Source organism: Tetrahymena thermophila (assembly GCF_000189635.1).
Source record: "Tetrahymena thermophila SB210 genomic scaffold scf_8254807, whole genome shotgun sequence".
Taxonomy (NCBI): domain Eukaryota; phylum Ciliophora; class Oligohymenophorea; order Hymenostomatida; family Tetrahymenidae; genus Tetrahymena; species Tetrahymena thermophila.
The window spans coordinates 1-24,375 of record NW_002476563.1 but is presented as its reverse complement, the minus strand read 5'-3'; the positions used below and the strand labels follow the sequence as shown (position 1 = coordinate 24,375).

The 24,375-nt window shown below is 23.0% G+C and overlaps 5 protein-coding genes across 5 annotated transcripts; 3 read left to right on the top strand and 2 right to left on the bottom strand. All coding sequences in view use genetic code 6, as the record gives it.

Moving 5' to 3' along the window:
• Positions 1-55: 55 nt before the first annotated feature.
• Positions 56-4,187, top strand: TTHERM_00538520 (transmembrane protein, putative; the record flags this gene model as incomplete). Its single annotated transcript, XM_001007877.2, has 9 exons — positions 56-539; positions 596-1,219; positions 1,331-1,733; positions 1,793-2,372; positions 2,430-2,720; positions 2,920-3,096; positions 3,150-3,939; positions 3,988-4,121; positions 4,170-4,187. The coding sequence occupies 9 exons, from the start codon at positions 56-58 to the stop codon at positions 4,185-4,187; spliced, it is 3,501 nt and encodes a 1,166-aa protein (XP_001007877.2).
• A 691-nt stretch (positions 4,188-4,878) lies between these two features.
• TTHERM_00538500 (WD domain, G-beta repeat protein) lies at positions 4,879-14,166 on the top strand (the record flags this gene model as incomplete). The annotated part of the gene is made up of 15 exons (XM_001007875.2): positions 4,879-5,343; positions 5,535-6,130; positions 6,187-6,484; positions 6,535-6,966; positions 7,040-7,459; positions 7,511-7,774; positions 7,837-8,178; positions 8,451-8,648; positions 8,707-8,868; positions 8,926-9,063; positions 9,123-11,625; positions 11,676-12,299; positions 12,515-12,917; positions 12,981-13,560; positions 13,618-14,166. The coding sequence occupies 15 exons, from the start codon at positions 4,879-4,881 to the stop codon at positions 14,164-14,166; spliced, it is 7,974 nt and encodes a 2,657-aa protein (XP_001007875.2).
• A 2,047-nt stretch (positions 14,167-16,213) lies between these two features.
• TTHERM_00538490 (hypothetical protein) lies at positions 16,214-20,347 on the top strand (the record flags this gene model as incomplete). The annotated part of the gene is made up of 1 exon (XM_001007874.2): positions 16,214-20,347. The coding sequence occupies one exon, from the start codon at positions 16,214-16,216 to the stop codon at positions 20,345-20,347; it is 4,134 nt and encodes a 1,377-aa protein (XP_001007874.2).
• Positions 20,348-20,842: 495 nt separating this feature from the next.
• Positions 20,843-21,334, bottom strand: TTHERM_00538480 (peptidyl-prolyl cis-trans isomerase, cyclophilin-type protein; the record flags this gene model as incomplete). Its single annotated transcript, XM_001007873.1, has 1 exon — positions 20,843-21,334. One exon carries the CDS (start codon positions 21,332-21,334, stop codon positions 20,843-20,845), a length of 492 nt encoding a protein of 163 aa, XP_001007873.1.
• A 262-nt stretch (positions 21,335-21,596) lies between these two features.
• TTHERM_00538470 (hypothetical protein) lies at positions 21,597-23,835 on the bottom strand (the record flags this gene model as incomplete). The annotated part of the gene is made up of 3 exons (XM_001007872.4): positions 21,597-22,833; positions 22,950-23,274; positions 23,331-23,835. The coding sequence occupies 3 exons, from the start codon at positions 23,833-23,835 to the stop codon at positions 21,597-21,599; spliced, it is 2,067 nt and encodes a 688-aa protein (XP_001007872.4).
• Positions 23,836-24,375: the final 540 nt, after the last annotated feature.

Sequence of the window (24,375 nt, the reverse complement as noted above, 5' to 3'; positions counted from 1 at the left end):
TAATATTAGCACATAGCTCTCTAAATTTTTGTAAACTTTTATATCTAAAAATATTATGATTAGCTATTTAAAGTTTAATAATAATATAAATCTAGCAATAATTGATGGTCATTAATTATTATAATAATAATCTCAAAATTCTTTAGTTAATATTTTGGAAGTATAAAATAGTTACTTTGGAATGGCATTTACTGAAATAAAATAAAATAAGTACTTAATACTAGATAGCTTTTTGATAAATACTAATTCTTCCTTTATTGATATTCTAAATACATCTATGAAAAGCTAATTAAGCAACTCATCTGTTAGTTTAATAACATTTATTTCAAATAACCTTTAAATAACAAATTTTACTCTAGAAGCGAGTTAATTATAAAATGTTTCACCAATTGCAATTAACTAAAGCTAAGTGCTTATAAATTAATCTTATTTTATTTCAAATAAACTTTATTCTACATAATATGGAGGAGGTGTCTTTTATTTTGATTCTTCTCATGTTAAAATATAAAATAGTTAATTTATAGATAATGAAGCTTAAAGTAATTATTTGCAATATTTATTTTTAATTATTAATTATTTATTATTTTAAATAAAGATGGAGGATCGCTATATTTTATTAATATGTGTGATTGTCTACTAAATAATGTAACTTTTATGAATAATACAGCTAGAGAAAATGGAGGAGTTTTTTTACTTAATGACTCAAATATCTAAATATAGAACAGTACTTTTGAAAGAAACAAAGCTTTAATTGGAGGAATAGCTAGATATTTCACCTTTATACCCTTATTCCTTAAAAAAAATGGAAGCGACTTAGTTTATGATTCATGTGGTACAACTTATTAAAATAAATGCATAGATAATTATGGTTAATTCTTTGGTAACAATTTCTGCTCTTTTCCATAAAGTGCTAAAATTAATAATCGATCACTACAAAATGGATCAATATATATATTTAAAGATGTATAAAGTGGAACGTAAGATAATATTTTGAAAATAAACATCTTAGACGAAGAAGGAAATTAAGTAAAATTCTAGAGTTTAAAAAACGTCCCAGATAGAATTTTATAAGAATTTTCTTAATATTATGTTGAGCTCTAGGAGCTATATTTACTAAACAATATTCAAGATTTAAGGTAAATTGACTTAAAATTATAAGGTGCGACTATTCAACCTTTTGAGTTAGATGAATTTCTTTTAAATTCGTACTAAGTATCAGGTAATTATTTAATAATACCATAAAATCCTCATTAATTCTCACATAATTTTCTCTTAAAGTTACTCAAAATTCAAAAGTAAATTTAAATATATTATTTTATAAAAAAAAAAGGGTAATTAGGAAAAAGAGGGAGAGCAGTATTATAATTTAAAGGATTCTACTTATTTTCTGATTAAACACAAGGATTTACTGATACTTTAACTATTTACATTGATTACAACTTTAGAGATTGTTAAATAGGAGAAATAATATAATCAGCTTGCACATCTTGTTCATTAGCAAACTGCTATACATGTTAAAATGGTACATATTCAATTCAAGATCCAAACTCAAATACAAGTAATATGTAATGTAAGCCTTGTGATTACTCGTCAAGTATTTCTTGCTATGGAAGCTAAATTAATTTAAAATAAGGGTTTTGGAGATCTGATAAATTCAGCGATGATATAATACCTTGCACTAAATCGTAAAATTTTTGTAACGGATAAGAAGATAATAATTATTGCTCTGAAGGGTAATTTTTTCTCAAAAATTATTTTAGTTTAAAATATTTTTAATTGATAAATAACAAAGTTTAATAGGACCTCTATGCTAGACTTGTGATATATTAGGATAATTTTGGAATCATTCTTATGGGTAAAGTGGCTCAGAAGTTAATTGCTATTAATGCTAAACAGAAGGATAATAAATAGTTTAATAGATGATAATATGTTTCTTTACATTGTTATATTTGACATATTTATTTTACTAAACTAAAAATAATTTGAATATGATGACTAGGGTCTTGATTATTGATAGGCTAGGACTAATTAGATTAGGTAATTCGGGTTAAATAGGTGAAAAAAGTTTTTATAGTAGATTGATGATTAGATATCTTTAAATATTTATCAGTATTTCCAGTCTTAGTCCAAAACCAATATTTAACTTTGAAGTAATCTCAATATTTTCTCCTGTAAGTTCCAATTAAAATTTGCTCGATTGTATTGTAAGTCAATTTAGTACTATTTTACCTGTATATTATTACAAAGTGCTATTTTTTATAGCATTTCCTTTAATACTTATTCCCTTAGGGTTCATATTCTATGTTATAATCATTAAAATAATAAGCTGTTTCTCTAAACAAGAAAAGAACTCTTTTTATTTTGAATTCAAGGTAAATTTATATTTCAAAAGAATTTTTACATGTAAATAATTTCAAATATATTTCTAGAAAGACTCTACTGTCACTTGCTTAATCTTCTTATTCTTTTTCTTGTAGTAAAGCTCCTTTGAGTCTTTGGTTTCGACTTTTACTTGCAAAAAAATAGGTAAGGAGTTCTTTATGAACTACTACTTATTAGAAAAGTGCTATTCAACCAATCATGTGATTTTGATAACATCTATAATAATGCCCATGGTATTTTTATGGATAGTTTTAGTACCAGGGATATTGATTTATAAAATAAGGAGTAAATCATAGCATTTTGATAAATTTTCATATCAATTTTAATTAATCAAAAAGGTATTTATATATTTTAAATAATTTACCGTAGCTTCTTACACCAAAACTGAGTCTTATTATATTTTTTATAAAATATTTACGAAATCATCATTTAATAAAAAATGAGTAAAATTTATGATTTTGGCTTAGTAGAATAAGTAGGAAGTTACGGTAAATCATATTACCATCTATATATTTATTTTTTTATTTTTTTAATAAGTACGGTTTCCTAATTTGTGGTTATAGATAAAAATTTTATTTGTGGGAGTTTTTAGCTATGAACCTAAAGCTGCTCTTAGTATTTTTAGTAATATTTTTTGATTCCGACAAACTTAGTAGGGCATCTTTGATACTAATTATCCTCTACTGCTATCTTCTGCTCTTACAAAAATATTAAGTAAGATTACTTTTTTTATTTGAAAAACTATTTTAAATATTTTTTAAAAAAAGCCATACTAAAAGATTAAATACTTTAAAATAGATTTATTTTTTTCTTAAATTTGCTGTTTGCTCACAATATTATATATCCTGCTCAATACTATAGAATATGATATTCTTTTATACCTTGGTACTATTATTGCTTATATTTTGCAAGTAGCAGCATTTTTAAAAATTATCTTAGTTTACTTAGATACCTTAATTAGGCTTAATTATCATTTGGTTAAAAAAACTAAAGTTGTATTAATTATAAAAGGATATTTGCAAAACAGGTAAACATGCTTCAAATTCTTTAAATAATAATTAAAATAACATATGAATTCTCTTTATTTATTAATCTACTGCACAGAAGACAATTCATTTAAAAAATTCAACAATTTTTAGCTACTTAGACTTTCAATCTAAGATTATATTTAGAGAAAAAAAATAGACAAAAATGCTCCTTTCTTTTCTATTCCTTAGCCTAATGATGAAAATAGCTTTAAAGAGACTAACACTTAAGCATATTCTACCAGAAAAACCTATCTTTCCAAATGGGTATTTTAAAAATAGAGAAACTCATAATTAAATTCAAATTAAGGTTCTCCAAAAAGATTTTTGGTTTAGTTTAATTAAGAAAGCTAATCTACAACATAAAATATTATGCTAAGCTAATAATCTAGTCCAACAGCAAATAAAATGTTTTCTGATTTACAAAACAAAAATCAAACATAAATGGATTCATAATTTACTGAAAGCATTAGTGAGTCAGAAGCAAATTAATAAAATAACTACTCAACTAAATATAATTTTAGAACAAGAAGTAATTTTATTGTTTACATAAACAAATTTCAAAATTTATTATTTAAAGGCAATACCAAAAATATCAATCATGATTAGTTTATGCTATTGTACAGAGATTATAAAAAGAATGATAAAGATTTAGATTCAATCTTTAATGATTTACCTTCTGCTTAAAAAAAACAAACTTTTTAATCTGATGAAGTAAGAATATTCTTTTTATTTAAATTATTATTAATTCATTTTCATAAGGTCAATTAGATAGAATGATCAATAGAAATTAAATAAAAATAATATTTAATTAGTCTTATAATTACTAGCTATTATTGAAGTATATTTAGATTCCCAAAGATTATAGGATATAATTTAATTATTAAACCTTAATTCATATTAATAGCAGACAATTATATATATCTTAGCAGCTGTTTTTATTGTGTAATATTAATTTTATTGAAAGATTGTGTATTTTTTTGTTTTTAATTTTATAAAATAATCTTCAAAAATATTATAGCACTTTGCTATTTAAAATATCTTTTTTTATTTTTTTATATGTATTTATGAATCAAATTTAATTTGTAAAATGAGGGCACAATCGAATATTTTAAGATTTAAAAAAAGGAGGGCAATTATATAAAAAATAAAATATACTTTAATAAATTTTTAATTTATTTGAAAAATTATTTTTTCATAAGGCCACAAAACACTGTTCACTAGAGTTCCCTTATTATAATATATATTATTAAAAGTCAGGATTTTTTATTAGTCAAGTAAATGTATTTATTTTATGAGTGGATATTAAATAAATAAACATAAAATTTAAATGATTAATATATGTATATAATATAAATTAATTTTTCAAAATCAATATAAGTAAAAGATAATATAAAAATAAATAAATAAATAACTATTTTGTAAAATGGATAAGCTTTTAATAATATTAGCTTGCCTAAGTTTAATAAAAATGTCATTTTAAAGTATTTGTCCATTTGATATTGATTTAGGTTATTCCTCTACTAATTGTTAAGGATAAATAGGAGAATAGAATGTTTTAGGAGGAGAATTATTTTTCTTTAAAAATTAAGATAAATATGAGTAGTTAATGGTAGATTATGGAAGTTAAGGATTGCTTGGAGTGTGGAATCTTACAGATGCTAGTCTTTTTTATTCAACTTCATATTTTTCTGATCAAAAAATTCAAATTTATTCTATTTTTACTGATAAGCAAATCAACATTTCTGATCCATCTTTACCACAAACTTTCATATACATAATAGATATCAATTTTAATGTGTATTAACAAAGTCTCTACCAATAGAATAGTACAGCTGTTAAGTTTAACAATGTAATGCTAGATAGTTAATATAAATAAATTTAAGTATGTTACAACATTAAAAATAGTATTTTGTACTTCCCTAAAGATAACTATGTAAAATATATTTTACTTTTCCTCTTTTATTAAATTAAATTCAAAATCAATGATTAATTTTCTCTTTTAATGAAGTTACTTATTTCTACTTATCAATTCACTTTCGTTTTAAAATTAATTATAGAGTTTTTAATTATTATAATTTTAAATGAAATTATAATTTTTTACAAATTTTTTTGCAAATTTAAAAGGTCTGCCTTCGCTCGAATGAATAATTTTCTTAAATAAAATTAGATTCTGATATAATTCAATGCGAAAGTGATTTTAATTAAGACTACATATATGTTCTTACAACTAAGAATAGCATTTACAAGATAAGCTAAACTAATTTTTAAATTGAAAATAATTTATCATTTTAATTAGGAAATATAACTCATTAGAAATTCTATTAAAGCTAAGGATTAACATTCATAAGTTATAATATAAGTGGATATTCCATTTTCTCTTTGGATTAAAATTTTAATTAAACCAATTTACTTTTTTTCTCTCCAAATTAAATTAATGACTATGGATTTTTAAAAGATGGGTCTTTGATAGTATGTGGAAACAATTCAATGATTTATTTTGGTTCTTAGTTTATAAATCCTGCTACATAATCGATGGATTATAATGACTATCATGTGTATGATAATCTTAATGTTCTACATCCGTAAGATTTATAATTGATAAATTACACTAAACTAATTGTAGGAGATGATTTCACAGTATTTTATGGAAATTAAACAATGATAACTGTGGTGGTAAACGAAAATAGAGTTATACAACTTAACAAATGCTTAGGCTCATAGTAAAAATTACATTTTTTATAAATAGCTTTCTAAATTCTATTTAATTATCAATAAGATTACTTTTAGGAGTTACTCCTAATGCTATTTTTGAAGGTTCCATATTAAAAACGTTAACATCTAGTGGAATGCTATTTATAGATATTACAAATGGGCAAATAAAAAGGCATTCAAGCTGCTTCAATACAAATGATGTACCAATTGAATAAGTAGAAGGTCTTTACTTTGATGATGAATTACTTAGAATTTACATGATTGAGAATTAAGGGAAATTAGGGTACTTTAGCTTTCCTAAGGGGGAATATCTTACCTAGTACTATAATCTCTCAACTTAAAGTAGATTATAATTTAACAAGGTTTGGTTTTTAATTCAAAATCCTAACAATCAATTCATTTTTTAAAATAGTAAGGAGATTAAATATATATTTGGCCATTTTAGACTCCTTAAAATTATTTAGTAATAACAACATATCTTGATGGAACTTTTTTATAAACTCTAAATTTTGATAATAATTTCAAAGTTAACTATGTATATTTTGACAACAATTTAGAGATTATTTTAGTTATTGATTAAAGCTAAAAATTATTAGTTTTTAATTCTAAATAATTTAATCTACTCTACGATTCGCCAATTGCCAATTATACTGTATAAGTTTTTTAAAGTCAATATGGACCAATTATTGTATATTAAAATTTGATACAAATGTTCACAAAAGGATAGGATAGCCACCAAATTTAAATAAATACTTTAAATTTACAAAATTATTATTCTAATTAAACATACTTTGATACTTTATCAAACTCATTGATCCTTTTTAATGTAGTTGGTACGCTATAAGTAAATTTTACTTAAATATTAATGTTTGTTTAAAATTCTAAACATTTTATTTTATAAATTATTTTACAAATAGATTGCAAATATAGAAAATCCTTAAAATATAAATATATAAAGTTTATCATACACGTAAAAGTAAAATTAAGTATCTTAAAATATTTGCTTTGGAAATACATATTTGGCTATTTTAATGGCTTCTCCAAACGAAATTATCTTAATTAACAAATAGACAAATGATTTAAAAATAATTAATTTTGCAATTACAATACCAAACTAGTGTTTAATACTGCTGGATGAAGAATTACTCTTCGTTGTCTCTAATGGAAACTAACTTGTTTTTATTGATGTTTAATCTTAAGTTTTTTTAAAAAATGAATAACTTGATTAATTAAGTTCTACTGTTTCATCTATATAAATTGATGAATAGGAAAATTTATTAATTATTTTGCTTTCTACCAGCAAAATTTTTAGTTACGACTACTTATCTCTATAATAAGTAAATTCAATCCTTTTAATTACTCACATAAAATATTTTGCTTATTAATAGGTTTGTGATTGGAAGGCGACTAGTTAAATTACACTTTCAACGTTTTAGATAAACACTTCTTATAAAAAAATTCTATACGGTTCAGGACTTATGATTTATTTTATTGATTACACTTAGAAAAAATTAATGAATCAAATTTAATTTGTAGAGCAAACTTAAGGAGGAGTTATAGATTAGTAAACAAACAGCATATTTATTTATACTAATAAAGTTTATTAGTATGATCTTTAAACATATAATCAGATTTTAGTTTCTTAATTTGAAGTAATTTTTTTTTTTCATGTACCTATTTATAATTTTATATTAATTATTTGTTTTTTAAAAAGCATCTTTAATAAATAAACCAATTAAATATTATTTTTGAATGGGATATTATTGTGACTTCTTCTTTAGATAACACTATAGCTATACATAGTTATCCATAATTAAGTTTCATATAATTACTTTAGCATGATCCTATTGATTGTCAAAATGTTAGCACATTTGTTGTAGACGTATAAAACAACAGAATAATCTCAGGTTGTGGAGGTGGGAGTATTTATGTATGGAAAAACGATCTTGAAATTAGTAATTTCTATTTGCTTAATGATTATTAATATTTGCTTTCGATTTACTCTGTTACTCGAATAATAATTGATTAAACAAGTGGCTTCTTAATGTTATTCGGAGTAAATTTTTTAACTTTACTTTATTTTATAAACACTTTAAAATCTCCTAATTTCTAACCCTCTTAAGTTTTCATATATAAAAATTTTTTTAACTTAAAAGAATAAATCAAATCTTTATGATTAATTATAAATTAAATGAATTAAAAAAATTATTACAGTAATTAATTTAATGAATAAGATGTTTAAAAAGAAAATTATATGAAATTTTAAATAAAATATAAAAATATATTAAAAAAAATAATTAAAAATTCATTTATCAACAATTAAAAAAGTTAGATTCGCTTCCATTATTAGTTTAACTAGGTAGTATAGATTAATAAGTTGAAATAATTTAAGTTTTACAAGGAAATGATGGGGCATATGATTAGCTTAATTATTGTATACTTACTTTTGACTAAGATGGGTATGTTTGGAATTACAATACCACTTCCTAAAGCTACATTTTTAGGAAACAGTATCCTATTCATTAAGTAATAATTTATTTTAACATTACTTTAATCTGTACTTACTTTCTATTTTTTATAATAGGGTTAAGTGTAAGCAATAGCTCTAGATCCTATTAATTAAAGGTTTGTGAGCATGGGATTAGATAACACAGTGTAAATATGGCCATATAATTCTTAAAATGCTCAAATACCACTTTTTTAATATATAAATATAGCTTAAATTAAATATGGCTATTTAGATTTAGTAAGCATTTTATTTTAATTGATTTAGAAATTAATTATATTATTTATTAAATAAAAGGATAATTAAATTTTAATTATTTCAGATTCTAATTTTAGAATAGTTTTACTTAAATTTCCTTTACTAAGTGTTATTCAAGTTTTTGACTAGCATACAGATGTCATTAATTCTTTTATACTAAATTAGAAATCATTTTAGGTACATTTTTATTTTTAAAATATTTTAAAATATAGAAAATTTATAATCAATTATTTTAGATTATTTCATTTTCGAATGATCAAACAGTAAGATTTTGGGAATACGAGTTTTCTATACAAAATAGCTATTTTTAGATTATTCATAGAGCATCTTCTATTATAAGTTATGCTTTTGATGAAGAAAATAATAACCTATATTATACTAGATCTGATGGTAATATTTAAAAGTGGTCTTTAATGGATTAACAAGCAGTAAATGGACCTATTTTATAATTTAGTGATAGATGTAATAATACGATATATTTAATAAACGAAGATATTTTTGTTTTAGCCACTACTAAGTAGATTAATTTAATCAATAAAAAAAACTTAGAGCTAATTCAAAAAATTTAAGTAGAGTGCTCTCACAGTGTTAACAAATAAAACACAATTGTTTGCGGATATAATTAATAAATTACTTCGTATTAAATTATTTAGAATGGCAATAAATATAATTTCTTAAAATTATACCAGTAGTAATTAGATAAGCCATTATATAAGTTTAACAACGGTATTTTACAATCAACTGAATTTATAATTATATTTGTCAACCACTCTATTGCTTTTGTAGAAAGTTCAACAGGTATAGCAACAAAATCATTTCCACTAATTCATCAACTAGCTATAATAGATTTGATAATATATACTGATTAAATATTTTTTAGCTACTCTTTTGATAGTTAATTAGTTCAATACCTAGTCGAAAGCAATAATATAAAAGTTTAAAGATAAACTTATTTAGAATATCCTATATTTTAAGTTATTGTAAATTCCGATTATATTTTAGTAAATTTGCAAAATTACAACTATTGCCAAATCTATAAAAACGATGATTAAGAAACATTTACTTTACTGTAGCTTATTTAAACAACATCTCGCTGGTAGACATATTAGTAAATTATACTTTAACCAGAATACTAATTGATTTTAGTGTGTTCTGATTTCTACTATATTCTATATGATTATTAAACATTTTAATTAATAAATTTCTATCAAAGCAATTTTCTTGTGGAGACCAATTTTATGAAGAGGAAAGTTACTCTTCTTTAAAATAATTAAATTTTTGTGTAATTTGGGTAGACATTTTCAGTAATTGATTTTAGTGAAGATTATGAAAAATTGAAATAATAGAGTGTCAAATAATAATTTATAAATAGAAACTAATTTTATGAAAATATTTATTTAAAAGTTGAATAATCAGAAATTGATAGTGTAATAAGTGTTCTTTCATATAATTATAATGGTATCAATTACATGATGACAGATATCAAAGGTCGAAGCAATTGCTAATATAATACTAATGATGCTGATTATTTTTAGCTATATAAAAGATTTAAATAATATGATAATTTGAGGAAAAATATTTTGATAGATAATGGTTATTAAAATAAACATGATATTTAAGTAAATATGAATCAAAATTTTAAGTTCTAAGGATTTCCAATAGTGGGTTCTAATGAAGAATTACAATTTAGCCTTACAATAAATGGAGTTAATGAATAGAATTATGTTGAAGGAATTATTAATTTAAATTAGTTAATCAACTCATATAAGCTATTTGAAATAAGTTTATCAAATTTAATAATTTATTTGTAAGATGAAGACCAATAAGATGAATAATAACTTGGGAATGTTTAATTATATTAATTATAATTTTATTCATGTTAAATAATATTTAACAATAACTCTTTATTTGCTTAAAATCTGTTTTATTTTAGTTTTATTAAAGTCAATATTACTAATCAAAATATTGAAACTTCCTTAATTATTTAAAATACATAATATGTAATTCTAGCAGAGAATTACTTTGCTGATAATAATATAAATACAAAACAATTTCTTACTTTTAACAACACTGCTGATTATGATAAAAATTCAGGATTTATATTTACAAAAAATAAGATTGTAAATAACAAAATTAATTTGACTAATTTCTTTTTAATTTAGCACGTGGATAAAATCACTATGGAATAAAATGATATTTTAGATAATATTAGCACATAGCTCTCTTTCTTATTGTAAACTGTAATATCTAAAAATATTATTATTAGCTATTTAAATTTTAATAATAATAAAAATCTAGCAATAATTGATGCCAATTAATATTTATAATAATCTCAAAACTCTTTAGTTAATAATTTGGAAGTATAAGATAGTTACTTTGGAATATCATTTAGTGAAATAAAATAAAATAAATACTTAATTCCAGATAGCTATATGATATATACTAATTCTTCCTTTATTAATCTTCTAAATACATCTATGAAAAGTTAATTAAGCAACTCATCTGTTAGCTTAATAACACTTATTTCAAGTAAGCTTTAAATAACAAATTTTACTCTAGAAGAGAGTTAATTATAAAATGTTTCACCTATTGTAATTACCTAAAGCTAAGTGATTATAGATTAATCTTATTTTATTTCAAATAAACTTTATTCTACATAATATGGAGGAGGTGTCTTTTATTTTGATGCTTCTCGTGTTAACATATCAAATAGTTAGTTTATAGATAATGAAGCTTAAAGTAATTATTTACAATATTTTTAATTATTAATTATATTATTTTAAATAAAGATGGAGGATCACTTTATTTTATTGATATGTGTGATTGTGTGCTAAATAATGTAACTTTTACGAATAACACAGCTAGAGAAAATGGAGGAGTTTTTTTGCTTAATGACTCTAATATCTAAATATAGAATAGTACTTTTGAAAGAAACAAAGCTTTAATTGGAGGAGTAGCTAGATATTAGACCTTTATACCCTTGTTCCTTAAAAAAAATAGAAGCAACTTAGCTAAAGATTCATGTGGTACCACTTATTAAAATAATTGCATTGATAATTATGGTTAATTCTATGGTAACAATTTCTGTTCTTATCCATAAAGTGCTACAATTAATAATCAGTTATTACAAAATGGATCAATATATATATTTAAAGATGTATAAAGTGGAACGTAAAATAATATTTTGAAAATAAACATCTTAGACGAAGAAGGAAATTAAGTAAAATTCTAGAGTTAAAAAAATGTCCCTGATAGAATATTATAAGAATTTTCTTAATATTATGTTGAGCTCTAGGAGCTATATTTGCTAAATAATATTAAAGATTTAAGGTAAATTGACTTGAAATTACAGGGTGCAACTATTCAACCTTTTGAGTTAGATGAATTTCTTTTAAATTAGTACTAAGTATCAGGTAATTTTTTAATAATACTATAAATTCTCATAAATTCTCACAAAACTCCCTCTTATCTTTATAAGAATAAAATGGTGAAAAATTAATTATCATCAAAATAAATTTTTTTATAAAAGTGGATAAAATTAAAGAGGATTTATGGCATATTTTGCTATATTTAAATAAACATTTGCAAAAAATTTGAGTATATTTTAATATATTTTATAAACAATAAGGGTAATTAGGTAAAATAGGGAGAGCAGTATTGTAATTTAAAGGATTCCACTTATTTTCTAATTAAACACAAGGGTTTACTGATACTTTAACTATTTATATTGATTACAACTTTAGAAATTGTTAATTAGGAGAAATAATATAATCAGTTTGCACATCTTGTTCATTAGCAAACTGTTATACATGTTAAAATGGTACATATTCAATTGAAGATCCAAACTCAAATACAAGTAATATGTAATGCAAGCCTTGTGATTATTCGTCGAGTATTTCTTGTTATGGAAGCTAAATTAATTTAAAATAAGGATTTTGGAGATCTGATAAATTTAATGATGACATTATACCTTGCACTAAATCGTAAAACTTTTGTAACGGATAAGAAGATACTAATTATTGCTCTGAAGGGTAATTTTTTCTCAAAAATTATTTTAGTTTTAAGTATATTATTTAATTGATAAAAAATAAAAGTTTAATAGGACCTCTATGCTAGACTTGTGATATATTAGGATAATTTTGGAATCATTCTTATGGGTAAAATGGCTTAGAAGTTAATTGTTATTAATGCTAATCATAAGGAAAATAAATAGTTGAATAAATTTTAATATGTTTCATTACTTTGTTATATTTGACATATTTATTTTACTAAACTAAAATTAATTTAAATATGATGACTAAAGTATTGATTATTGATAGGCTAGGACTAATTAGATTAGGTAACTCAGGCTAAATAGGTGAAAAAAGTTTTTATAGTAGATTAATGATTAGGTATCTTTAAATATTTATCAGTATTTCAAGTCTTAGTCCAAAACCAATATTTAACTTTCAAATAATCTCAATATTTTCTCCTATTAGTTCCAATTAAAATTTGCTGGATTGTATTGTAAGTAAATTTAGTAAAATCTTACCAGTATATTATTACAAAGTGTTATTTTTTATAGCATTTCCTTTAATAGTTATTCCCTTAGGGTTCATATTCTACATTATAATAATTAAAGTAATAAGCTATTTCTCTAAACAAGAAAAGAACTCTTTTTATTTTGAATTCAAAGTAAATTTAAATTTAAAAATAATTTTTTATAAGTAAATAAATTAAAATAATTTGTAGAAAGACTCTACTGTCATTTGCTTCGTCTTCCTATTCTTTTTCTTATAGTAAAGCTCCTTTGAGTCTTTGGTTTAGACTTTTACTTGCAAAAAGATAGGTAAGGAGTCATTTATGAACTACTACTTATTAGAAAAGTGCTATTCAACCAATCATGTGATTTTGATAACTTCTATGATAATCCCAATGACATTTTTATGGATAGTTTTAGTACCAGGGATATTGATTTATTAAATATGGAGTAAATCATAGCATTTTGATAATTTTTCACATCAATTTAAATTAATTAAAAAGGTATTTATATACTTTAAATAAACTACCATAGCTTCTTACTTTCTATTCAGCAATAGACCCAAAGCCGAGTTTTATTATATTTTTTTTTATATTTTTGAAAAAAATGAGTAAAATTTTGAATTTTGGCATAGTAGAATAAGTAGGAAGTTACGGTAACTCATATTACCATTTATTTATTTTTTTATTTATTTAATAAGTATGGTTTCCTAATTTGTGGGTATAGATAAAAATTTTATTTGTGGGAGTTTTTAGCAATGAACTTAAGGTTGGTCTTAGTATTTTTAGTTATATATTTTGATTCCGACTTACTTAGTAAAGCATCTTTGATGCTTATTATCCTTTACTGCTATCTTCTGCTCTTGCAAAAATATTAAGTAAGATTACTTTTTTATCTATATAACTAAGTTTAATTTTTTTAAAAAAGCCATACTAAAAGGTTAAATACTATAAAATAGATTTATTTTTTTCTTAAATTTGCTGTTTGCTCACAATATTATATATCCTGCTTAATGCTATAGAATAAGATATTCTTTTATACCTTGGTACTATTGTTGCTTATATTTTGCAAGTAGCAGCATTTTTAAAAATCATGTTAATTTACCTAGATGTCTTAATTAGGCTTAATTATCATTTGTTAAAAAAAACTAAAGTTATATTAATTCTAAAAGGAAGTTTGCAAAACAGTTAAAAATGTCTCAAATACTTTAAAAAATACTTAAAATAACATATGAACTCTCTTTATTTATTAATATACTACACAGAAGACAATTCATTTAAAAAATTTAACCATTTTTAGCTTCTTAGACTTTAAATTTAAGATTATATTTAGAGAAAAAAACGAGACAAATATGCTCCTTTCTTTTCTAATCCTTAGCCTAATGATGAAAATAGCTTTAAAGAGACTAACAATTAAGCATATTCTACCAGAAAAACGCTTCTTTACAAAAGGAGGAAAGAAATGGGTATTTTAAAATAGAGCAGCTAATAATTTAATCCAAATTAAACTTCTCCAAAAAAATTTTTGGTTCAGTTAAATTCAGAAAGCTAATCTACAACATAAAATTTTATTTTTAGCTAATAATTTAGTCCGACAGTAAATATAAAGTTTTCTGAATTGCAAAACAAAAATCAAACATAAATTGATTCATAAATTAGTGAAAGTATTAGTGAGTAAGAAGTAAATTAATAAACTAACTACTAAACTAAATATCATTTTAGAACAAGAAGTAATTTTATTGTTTAAATAAACAAATTTCAAAATTTATTATGTAAAGGCAATATCAAAAATATCAATCATGACTAGTTTATGCTATTGAGTAGCCCAATAGAGTACAGAGATTATAAAAAGAATGATAAAGATTTAGATTCAATCTTTAATGATTAACCTTCTGCTTAAAAAAAACAAACTTTTTAACCTGATGAAGTAAGAATATTCTTTTATCTAAATTAATATTAATTCATTTTCATAAGGCCAATTAGATAGAATGATCAAAAGAAATTAAAGTAAAATAATTTTTAATTAGTTTTAGTATTACTAACTTTTATTGAAGTATATTTAGATTACCAAATATTCTAGGATATAATTTAATTATTAAACCTTAATTCATGTTAACAGCAGACAATTATGTATATCTTAGCAGCTGTTTTTACTGTGTTATATCTATTTTATTGAAAGATTGTGTTTTTTTTTATTTTTAATTTTATAAAATCTTCAAAAATATTAACAAGAATTTCAAAAATGTTTTTTAGATTCAAAATTATTTTAAAAAATTAGAATTACAAAACATATTTAACTTAAAAAAATAAAAAATTATTTAAAAACATTAAACAAACAAAAATTAATTTTTTTTGTGTCAATAATCAATTACCAAACTAAATTATACCAACAATTTGTTTTAAATTTAGTTAAAAAAATCTGTGTCTTGCTCAATTTCTTTATTTTTAAAACTACAATACTAATCATTTTTAAACTCTAAATGAATTTTATAAAATGATTAAAAAGTTATTTTTATCAACAACTAATGGTAAGTATTTAATAGAAACCATTTTAGATTATTTTTTTTAATATATTTTAGCATTTTACAAAATAAAAATATAAATGATTTAACCTTTTAGTAAAAGAAATATTCTAATTAACTATTTTATATTATAAATAAATAAATATGTATATATCTTTTTCTATTAAACAATATTTAAGCTTGATATTTTTTAACCTGATAAAGATTGTTCATTAATATTAAATATAAGGAATTATTATTTTTAATTATATATTTTATATTTATTTGTAAGGATATAATATATTTATATGAATAAAGGCGAAGTACATATTTCATAAGACAATACTATATAGTAAATCGAAGAAGCCTTCTCAAATTTCATTGAGACTTCTCCTGTGATTATTAATATAGATAATATAACTGATAAGAATAGCTAGTATTTATCTATCATTAAAGATCGCTTTAGAGAAAAGAATCAGATTAAATTTCTAAATTTAAAGATTAATTCAAACACAATCTTATAAAACTCAGATTATTAAGTGATTAGGGAAGGAATTTAATAATTATTAAGCTTATAAGCATTATAATTGAGTATAGATGAGCTGTGTTTTGCTGGACTAGGTGGATTGGAAATATTAGAATAGGGAATAATTAAGTTATAGAACTTAAATAAACTTTAATTAGATATTTATCGTAAAAATTATTTAGGCACAAAAGGTTTAATAGATTTAGGGAATATGCTTAAATAGCTACCAAATTTAATTGAATTCTATTTGGCTATCGGTGAAATGAATGACATCACTGACGAAGGTTTAATTGGATTGAGCGATGGAATCAAAGGCTTGTAAAATCTTGAAAAACTATTTTTACAAATAGATTTTAGGAAGTTAGAAGAAGTAGGCTTTTTAAGCCTTTCTGAGGCTCTTGATTTTCTTCCTAAATTAAGTAGCTTAAAACTATGCTTAGATGGTGAAATGATTAAAGCGAGATGCATACAAGAATTATCAAAGTATTTGAAGAAATTAAAAAACTTACAAATATTAGACATAACATTTGAGCAAAATCATGAATTCTAAAAAGAGGTAGTTATAGAATTATCACAAAGTATTAGTCAACTAAAAATGCTAGAAGAGCTTGAATTAAATGAATTTTTGAAAAAAAGAGATTTAGAGAGCAATATTTGTTATTTTAATTCTGTAGGATAACTTGAAAATCTCAAGATATTCAAAGTAGAAGTAAAGTTTTAGCATAACGAAGGAGTTAATTTATGCAAATAACTTTCAAATAATATAAAAAAATTGAATAATTTAGTATAACTTGAAGTCTTTTTTGGTTCGAACTCAAATATTGGAGAAGAAGGAGCTTTATTTTTTTCTGAAGCGCTTTAAAATTTACTAAATATAAATACTCTTAAACTAACTTTCGATACTGGAAATAAAATAAGGATTTATGGGGCATAGAAATTAGGCGAGTCTTTTGGAAAGTTAACTTAATTATAAAATTTTAATTTCTGTATAAGAGATTAAAATTATATTGGGATAGAAGGATCTTAAGCAATATTTGATGGTTTAAAGAATTGTGTAAACATGAAAAATTTAGATTTATCAATAGAAAATAATAAAATTACAAAGTATGGAGCAATAAAACTAGGTCAAGCTCTTGAATGCTTAATTAATTTAGAAATTTTATCTTTAAATTTAGTTGAAGATATAAGAGAAGAAGGTGCTAGTGCTCTTGGGTAAGGACTATCTAAATTAGAAAAGCTGAATACCTTCAATTTTATTTTAGAATGCAAGTCTTGCATCACTTAACTTGGCATAAGAAAATTTAGTTAAGAGTTTAAGTAGCTGTAAAAGTTAGAGAATTTGTGTTTAACATTTTATGAAAACTCTCTCAGAAATTGTCATGGATTACTTGAGTTATCAGAAGGATTGTCTCATCTAAAAAGTTTGAAAGATTTAGATATCACTCTATATGGAGAAAGCGATGTTGATAGCTAGAGTTACATTGCTTTCGGAAAGGCATTGCAAAATTTGAGCAAAGTTACTAGTTTAAACATAAGAATGAGAGGGAATAACATTCAAACTGATGGGTTTATTGGATTAGGTTAAGGATTAAAATGTTTAAAGTAGCTAGAGACATTCTGCATAGATGTTTTCCCTAACAGCATAGATCATGAAGGCTCTGATATTTTATAAGACATTTTCTAAAATCTTGAGAATTTAAAAGAGCTATCTTTATGGCTTTACCAAAGCTAAGAAAATGCTTAATACTCAGCCGAATTAAGTAATTGTATAAAATATCTAAAGAATTTAAATACCTTGTGGCTATTTTTTGGTAGAGAGATAAAGATCGATTACTAAGGGGCTGTTTCATTAGGGAATGGATTAAAGGAGCTACACAATTTGAAATCTCTTGACATTTGGATTCATTTGAATTAAGAAATTGAAGAAGAAGGCATTAATATTCTTTGTAAAGGGTTAAATAATTTATAGAGTTTAAATACCTTAAAATTTAGAGTTTATGATGACCCAGGTTATTCTTATAATATTTTATATAATTTTGGATAACAGAAAAATTTACAAAAAGTAAACATAACTCTTGGATCTAATTTACTATATTCAATATCCAGTGATAACCTATCACCTATTAAATATTTAGACATGTGCGGTGAAGATTATAGTCCTTTGTAATATCTATATTAATAATAACAGTAATAATAAATGCCATAAAATAATTCAGATTAAATGGAGTAGTTATAAAAAATAGAAATAGAAGAAGAAAAAAATGATACAAGTTAGTTAGAGAATCTATAATTAACCTAACTTAAAATTGATTTAAATAAGTAAAAATATCCTTAAAGCGAAAACCAAAAAGATCTATTGAAGTAATTAAACATATTTAAGAATCTCAATTAACTCTCAATTAAATTTGGAAAGAAATTTGAGATTTCAAAACAACTTGCTACAAATATTAAAAATGGACTTAAAAATTTTGATAAATTGCAAGAACTGACTATTAGCTTTTCATAAGAAAATGGATTTGATATTTAGAATGCTGCTCTTTTGAGTGAAGGCATAAAATATTTAGTAAACTTAGAATCACTTAAATTTTAAATAGGAATAAAAAATAGCTTAGATTCAAAAGGATTGATTTATTTGGCAGAAAGTTTTGCAAAGTTACAAAATTTAATAAGACTAACTTTAACCATTAAAGAAGGAGGAATGAATAGTCATGGAGCTATAGCACTTGGAAGAGCTCTTCCTAATATGAAAAACCTTAATTTTCTTTCCTTAGAAATTGGTTAAAATAACAACATTGGACATGAAGGAGCTTAACAAATAGGTAAGGGCTTATAATATTTATAAAAAATCTATCACTTAGATCTTAGGATAGGTAAAAACAATCTCATATCTTCGTAAGGAGCTGCAGCAATAGGTGAAGGCTTATCCTAATTAGTAAATTTAAAAGAACTAACTATAAGGATTGAAAGCAACAATAATATCTAAGCAGATGGAGCTGTAAAATTAATCGAGAATTTGCATTTACTGTAAGACCTTTAAATTTTTTGTTTTTCTTTAGACTCCTATAATAAAGTGTCTTCTAGTATAATTGAAAAAATAACAAATGTCATTGAGAAAGTTGACTGTTTAGAAACTATTGAAATATCTATTTTTTTGCATTCTATAGAGCAGGATTACGAACTTTAGCTAAGTTAATTATTTAAAGCTATGGAGATGACAAGCTTTAGTTAAAAATTGTCTTCTTTTAGAGACTAATGCTCTAGCAAAATCTCATATCAAAAACCGAATACCAGTATAACAACTTAAATAACAATAGGATATGAAATGCAAAATAGTCCTGAGTGTAATTTGTTTGATTATGTTTTTAAACCTGTGGAAGCTATTAAATATATGCCATAAGTGAAAACATTAAGCACTATTATTTCATTTTCCATGGTGATTGGAGAATATGGAGCAGCATAATTAGCGCAGTGCCTCAAATATTTAACTAATATATAAGAATTACAAATACACTTCGAATATTTTAATAAAATAGGCAAATCTGTAAGAAATGTAGCTGAAAGCATATCATAATTATCAAATTTAAAAAATCTATCTCTAAAAATATAAGAAGGTAATAAAGTTTAGATTGAGGACTCTATATTTGTTTCATAAAAAGTATCTAGTTTAAAGAATTTGATACATCTAACTTTCCTCTTTAATAAATCAGAAAGCCTACTTTTTGAAGATTATCGCTAAATAATTACCAATTTTTCTTACATGAAATCGCTTAGAATTTGTTACGTTGGTGTGAGTAGTGAAGAAAGTATTTTATCAAAAAATAAATTTTAAAGAATACTATATAAAAATAGAAGATTAGTATCTTCCAAATTATCCTTTAGTTTAGATGAATTAGAAAATTAAAGTGATTTTGGTTGAGATTTATAAATTTTAATAAATAATAAAAAATCTTTTAATTTTATTTAAAATAAATTCATTGTTGTCTAAATAATTATAAATTATTTTAAAGCTCTTTAAATATAATTAAATACTACTAATTGATTGCAACTCCAGCTTAAAAAAGTTTGGTTTAATACAATTTTTTAATTTAATTTATTTTTTTACTTTAGTTAAATTATTTAAAAATAGAAAATTTATAAAAAACTATTAAACCACATTATTTATTTATTTTTAAAAATCCTATTTATTAATTCTGTTTTCTAACTAATTTCTCCTAAATTTATTATAAACATTTTAATTATTTAATTTCAAAATAAACATTTTATTTTTAAATATAAATAAATTGAACTTAAATTAAAGAAAATAAAATAATATTTATGTAAAGATTATCAGATTTAGTTTTTTTTATTGATTATAAACTCTACATAAAAATTAAGTATTATAACAAGAAATATATTTTTTTAATATCTACAATCATTCTTCGAAGTCTGCAATTGGATTTGCGTGTATTGTTACTTTATTTATTTTTATTTCGTTTAGTGGTCTATCGTTTGCATCTATTGGTTCTTTTTCCATTAAGTCTAAGGCCTCCCAGCCATCAATAACTTTACCAAAAATTGTATATGATCCATTTAAGTGATTTTATTTAGAATAAAGGATAAAAAATTAAGATAAATTAGTATTTGGACCTGAGTTAGCCATGCTTAACATTCCTCTTTTATCATGCTTAATATCTTCTTTAATTTCATCATTAAATGGCTTTCCATAAATACTTTATCCTCCTTTTCCTGTATTAGTAGGATCACCACCTTAAATAATAAACCCTTTTATATTTCTATGGAATATTGTTCCATTATAATCTCCTCTAGCGCACAAAGCTAAAAAATTTTTAGCAGCATTTGGAGTTTTTTCACAAAATACTTCAATTTTTAGTTCTCCGTGCGTAGTATGCAAAGTTACTGACATTTATTTTTGTTGCTATTTTAAAATTTTAAAATTTATTTAATTTTCTTGAGAGACGCTTATTTTTTTTAATTATATTAACAATGAAATTTTATTAATTAAATGTAAAATCAATCTTTATTATTAATATCTAATTTGAAAATTTAATATTATATTAACACTTGATGTGTTATTAGTTTTAATAAAAAAAATGAATGAGCGCCTTAATGCATACTTACAGATAAAAAATAAATTGTTTTAAAACATCAATAATTTTATTTATATTTCAATCTAATCCATCTAAATCTAAAGCATTGTCATCTATTTTTTTGAATAGCTAAGAGGTTGAATCTTCCTTCTATTTGTTTTGGCTTTCCAAATTTTCGCTGCTTTACTCTTTGTTTATCTTTTCCCAAGAAGTATTTGAGAGATTGTTAGAATCTTAATCATTGATCGCTACATGCTTTTTTAACTCGTCTATTTCTTTACGAGCATTGACGAATAAACTACTCTCTTTTTCTCTTTAATTAGACTCATTAGTTTATGACTAGATTATATTAAAACTATTGTTATTTTCACTTTCAGGTGAAGACTCTATATTGCTAATAGCTTATTATATTTCTTTATTATTTATCTAGCTTTCTTATTATTCTTGCTGTTAATTATGAGATTCTTACTCTTTTTCCTTTTGCTTTTACTCATCTATTTTATCCTAATTTTTTTATTATTCTTGTATTCTTTGATATTCTTCATTTGTTCTGTTTTTTCTAAATTTGTTAACTTCAATATAAGTCCAAATCTGCCTCAAATCGTCTGAAGAAAATGGTTGGAACTGCTTTTATAAGCGTATCATAACTTCAGATACGATTTTGTTAAACTCAATTGAGGCTCTTTCAAAGTCAAAAACATAGCTTAGGAGTAAAGTTTCAAGTAACTAATCATAATCACCATCAATCCATCTTTATCGCAATTATTTGATGCTCTAGAATTGGGGATTGGACATTTATTTGTATTCTTCTTATTATTTTCTTTCTTTTTCTTCCTTTTCTTTATCTGCTAACATAAATGTCTTCCATTGCTTTGAATAATCTATAAATTCTTTTTGTCTTCTCTCTTCTTCATCTCTTTCTTCTTGCTTTTTTTACAACTCTCTTTATCTTTACTCTTCATCTTACTTTTGCCTTAGCTATTCTTCTCTCTATAATCTCCTTTCCTCTTCTAACTCTTCTCTCGTTCTTGTTCTTTGCACATCAGGGTTATCAAAGAATCGCTTCTTAATTTCTGCAACTTGCTCCTCTGTTTTATTCCAGATTGAAACGGAACCATCTTCATTATAAGTACATGAAAAAGATCTAACAACATTAAAGTTATCAGCAACATTTATATTGTCTAAATTTTCTTCCATGTCTTTTATCTTCTACTTCTCTATCTCAAGATCTCTTTCTAAAAGCTCTATGTAATAAGCAGGTTTATTTTCATCTTTGCATTTTTAGATAACTCTTTGTATTCTTTCAACTTCTTTTCTATATTTAATTAAAAATTTAAAAGATTTTCTAATGATTTCTGCTGATAACTATATATTTTTCTATCAAACCACTAAAAACATAAAGGTATGTCCAAAAAAAAGTAAATTGTTTACTTGTAATCTTCTTAAGCTTTCATGAAGACATTCCTTCTTTTCTTCTTTATTTATTCATTCATTTCAACTGTTTCTTCAAAAGTTTTCTAATTTCTTGAATCTCTTTCTCTAATTATAGCATTCCTTTCATTCATTTCACCATCTCTACCATCTTTAATCCACGCTTCTGCTACTCTTCTCTCGTTTATAAAAACAGGTCTATCATCAAGATATTTTAATGTAGAGATGTAGCCAATCAAACGCTTTCTGTAATTCTTAAATTCCCTAACACAAGGATTATTTCTTAAATACAAACATGCTAATATGGGCATCTAAATGAAAATATCTAAAAATATTTAAAAGGTGAAGTTAAGTAAAATAAAAATATAAAATTTTAAATACCTAAAATTCTATCATCATGCTCGATCAAATTATTACTTATATCAACATTAGTCAGAGAAGGGCATTCTAATAGCCCAATTAAACCATCATAATCCTATATAATATTAGAAGAGAGATCTAAATTACCAAGTCTTTTCAAAGCTGAAAGATTCTCAATTTTAGAAATTCTATTGTGAGATAAATTCAATGTCTATAGGTTTTAAAGGTGAGAAATATTTTCAATCTTGGGAATTAGATTGTTGTTTAAAAATAGAGAAATCAAAAAAGTCTAATTAGTCAAATTTTCTATTTTGGAAATGCCATTATTGTTAAACCATATAGCTTTCAAATTCACATATTCATCAAGGTTTTCTATTTTATGGAACCCTTTAAACTGCAAGTAAAGCTTTTCATTCAAATCTGGAAATTCATAAAGTTCATCGTTCTCGCAAATAATCTTTAAGTTATTCTTGGACATGATAGTATATCCTTTCTCATCTCTCTCTAATTCTTTCTTTCTTCTCATAACTATTTACCTAAGCTATATATGTATGTATGTGTATATATATTATTTTAATTACAATTTAATCAATTTTTAAATATTTATAAATTTCAGTATGCGGTTTATTTTTAAAAATTTTTAAATAAACAAAATATTGGATTTTTATAATATAAATTAAAAATGCAACCAAAAATATTATAAAATTAACAATAAAATGAAAAATAATGCATAATGTAAATAAATTAAATACTAAATTATTATATTCTAAAAAATTATAACTACTTTTCATATTCATAAATTATATTAAAATTATTTAATTAATTTTAGTGAATTATTAGCTTTAAAAAATAAGCACAATATTTATTTATAAATGTCATATAAATTAGCTAACAGTTTAATTAATAAGAAATAAATAAAAATATCGTTTTCCAGCAATATTTGTTATTGAGAGTTTATTTTAAATACAAAAAAAAATAAATAAAATTTGTATTCGTTTATTTAATTAAAATGGCAAATTGAATTAAAAAATATTTTGGGGTTGGGGTTGGGGTTGGGGTTGGGGTT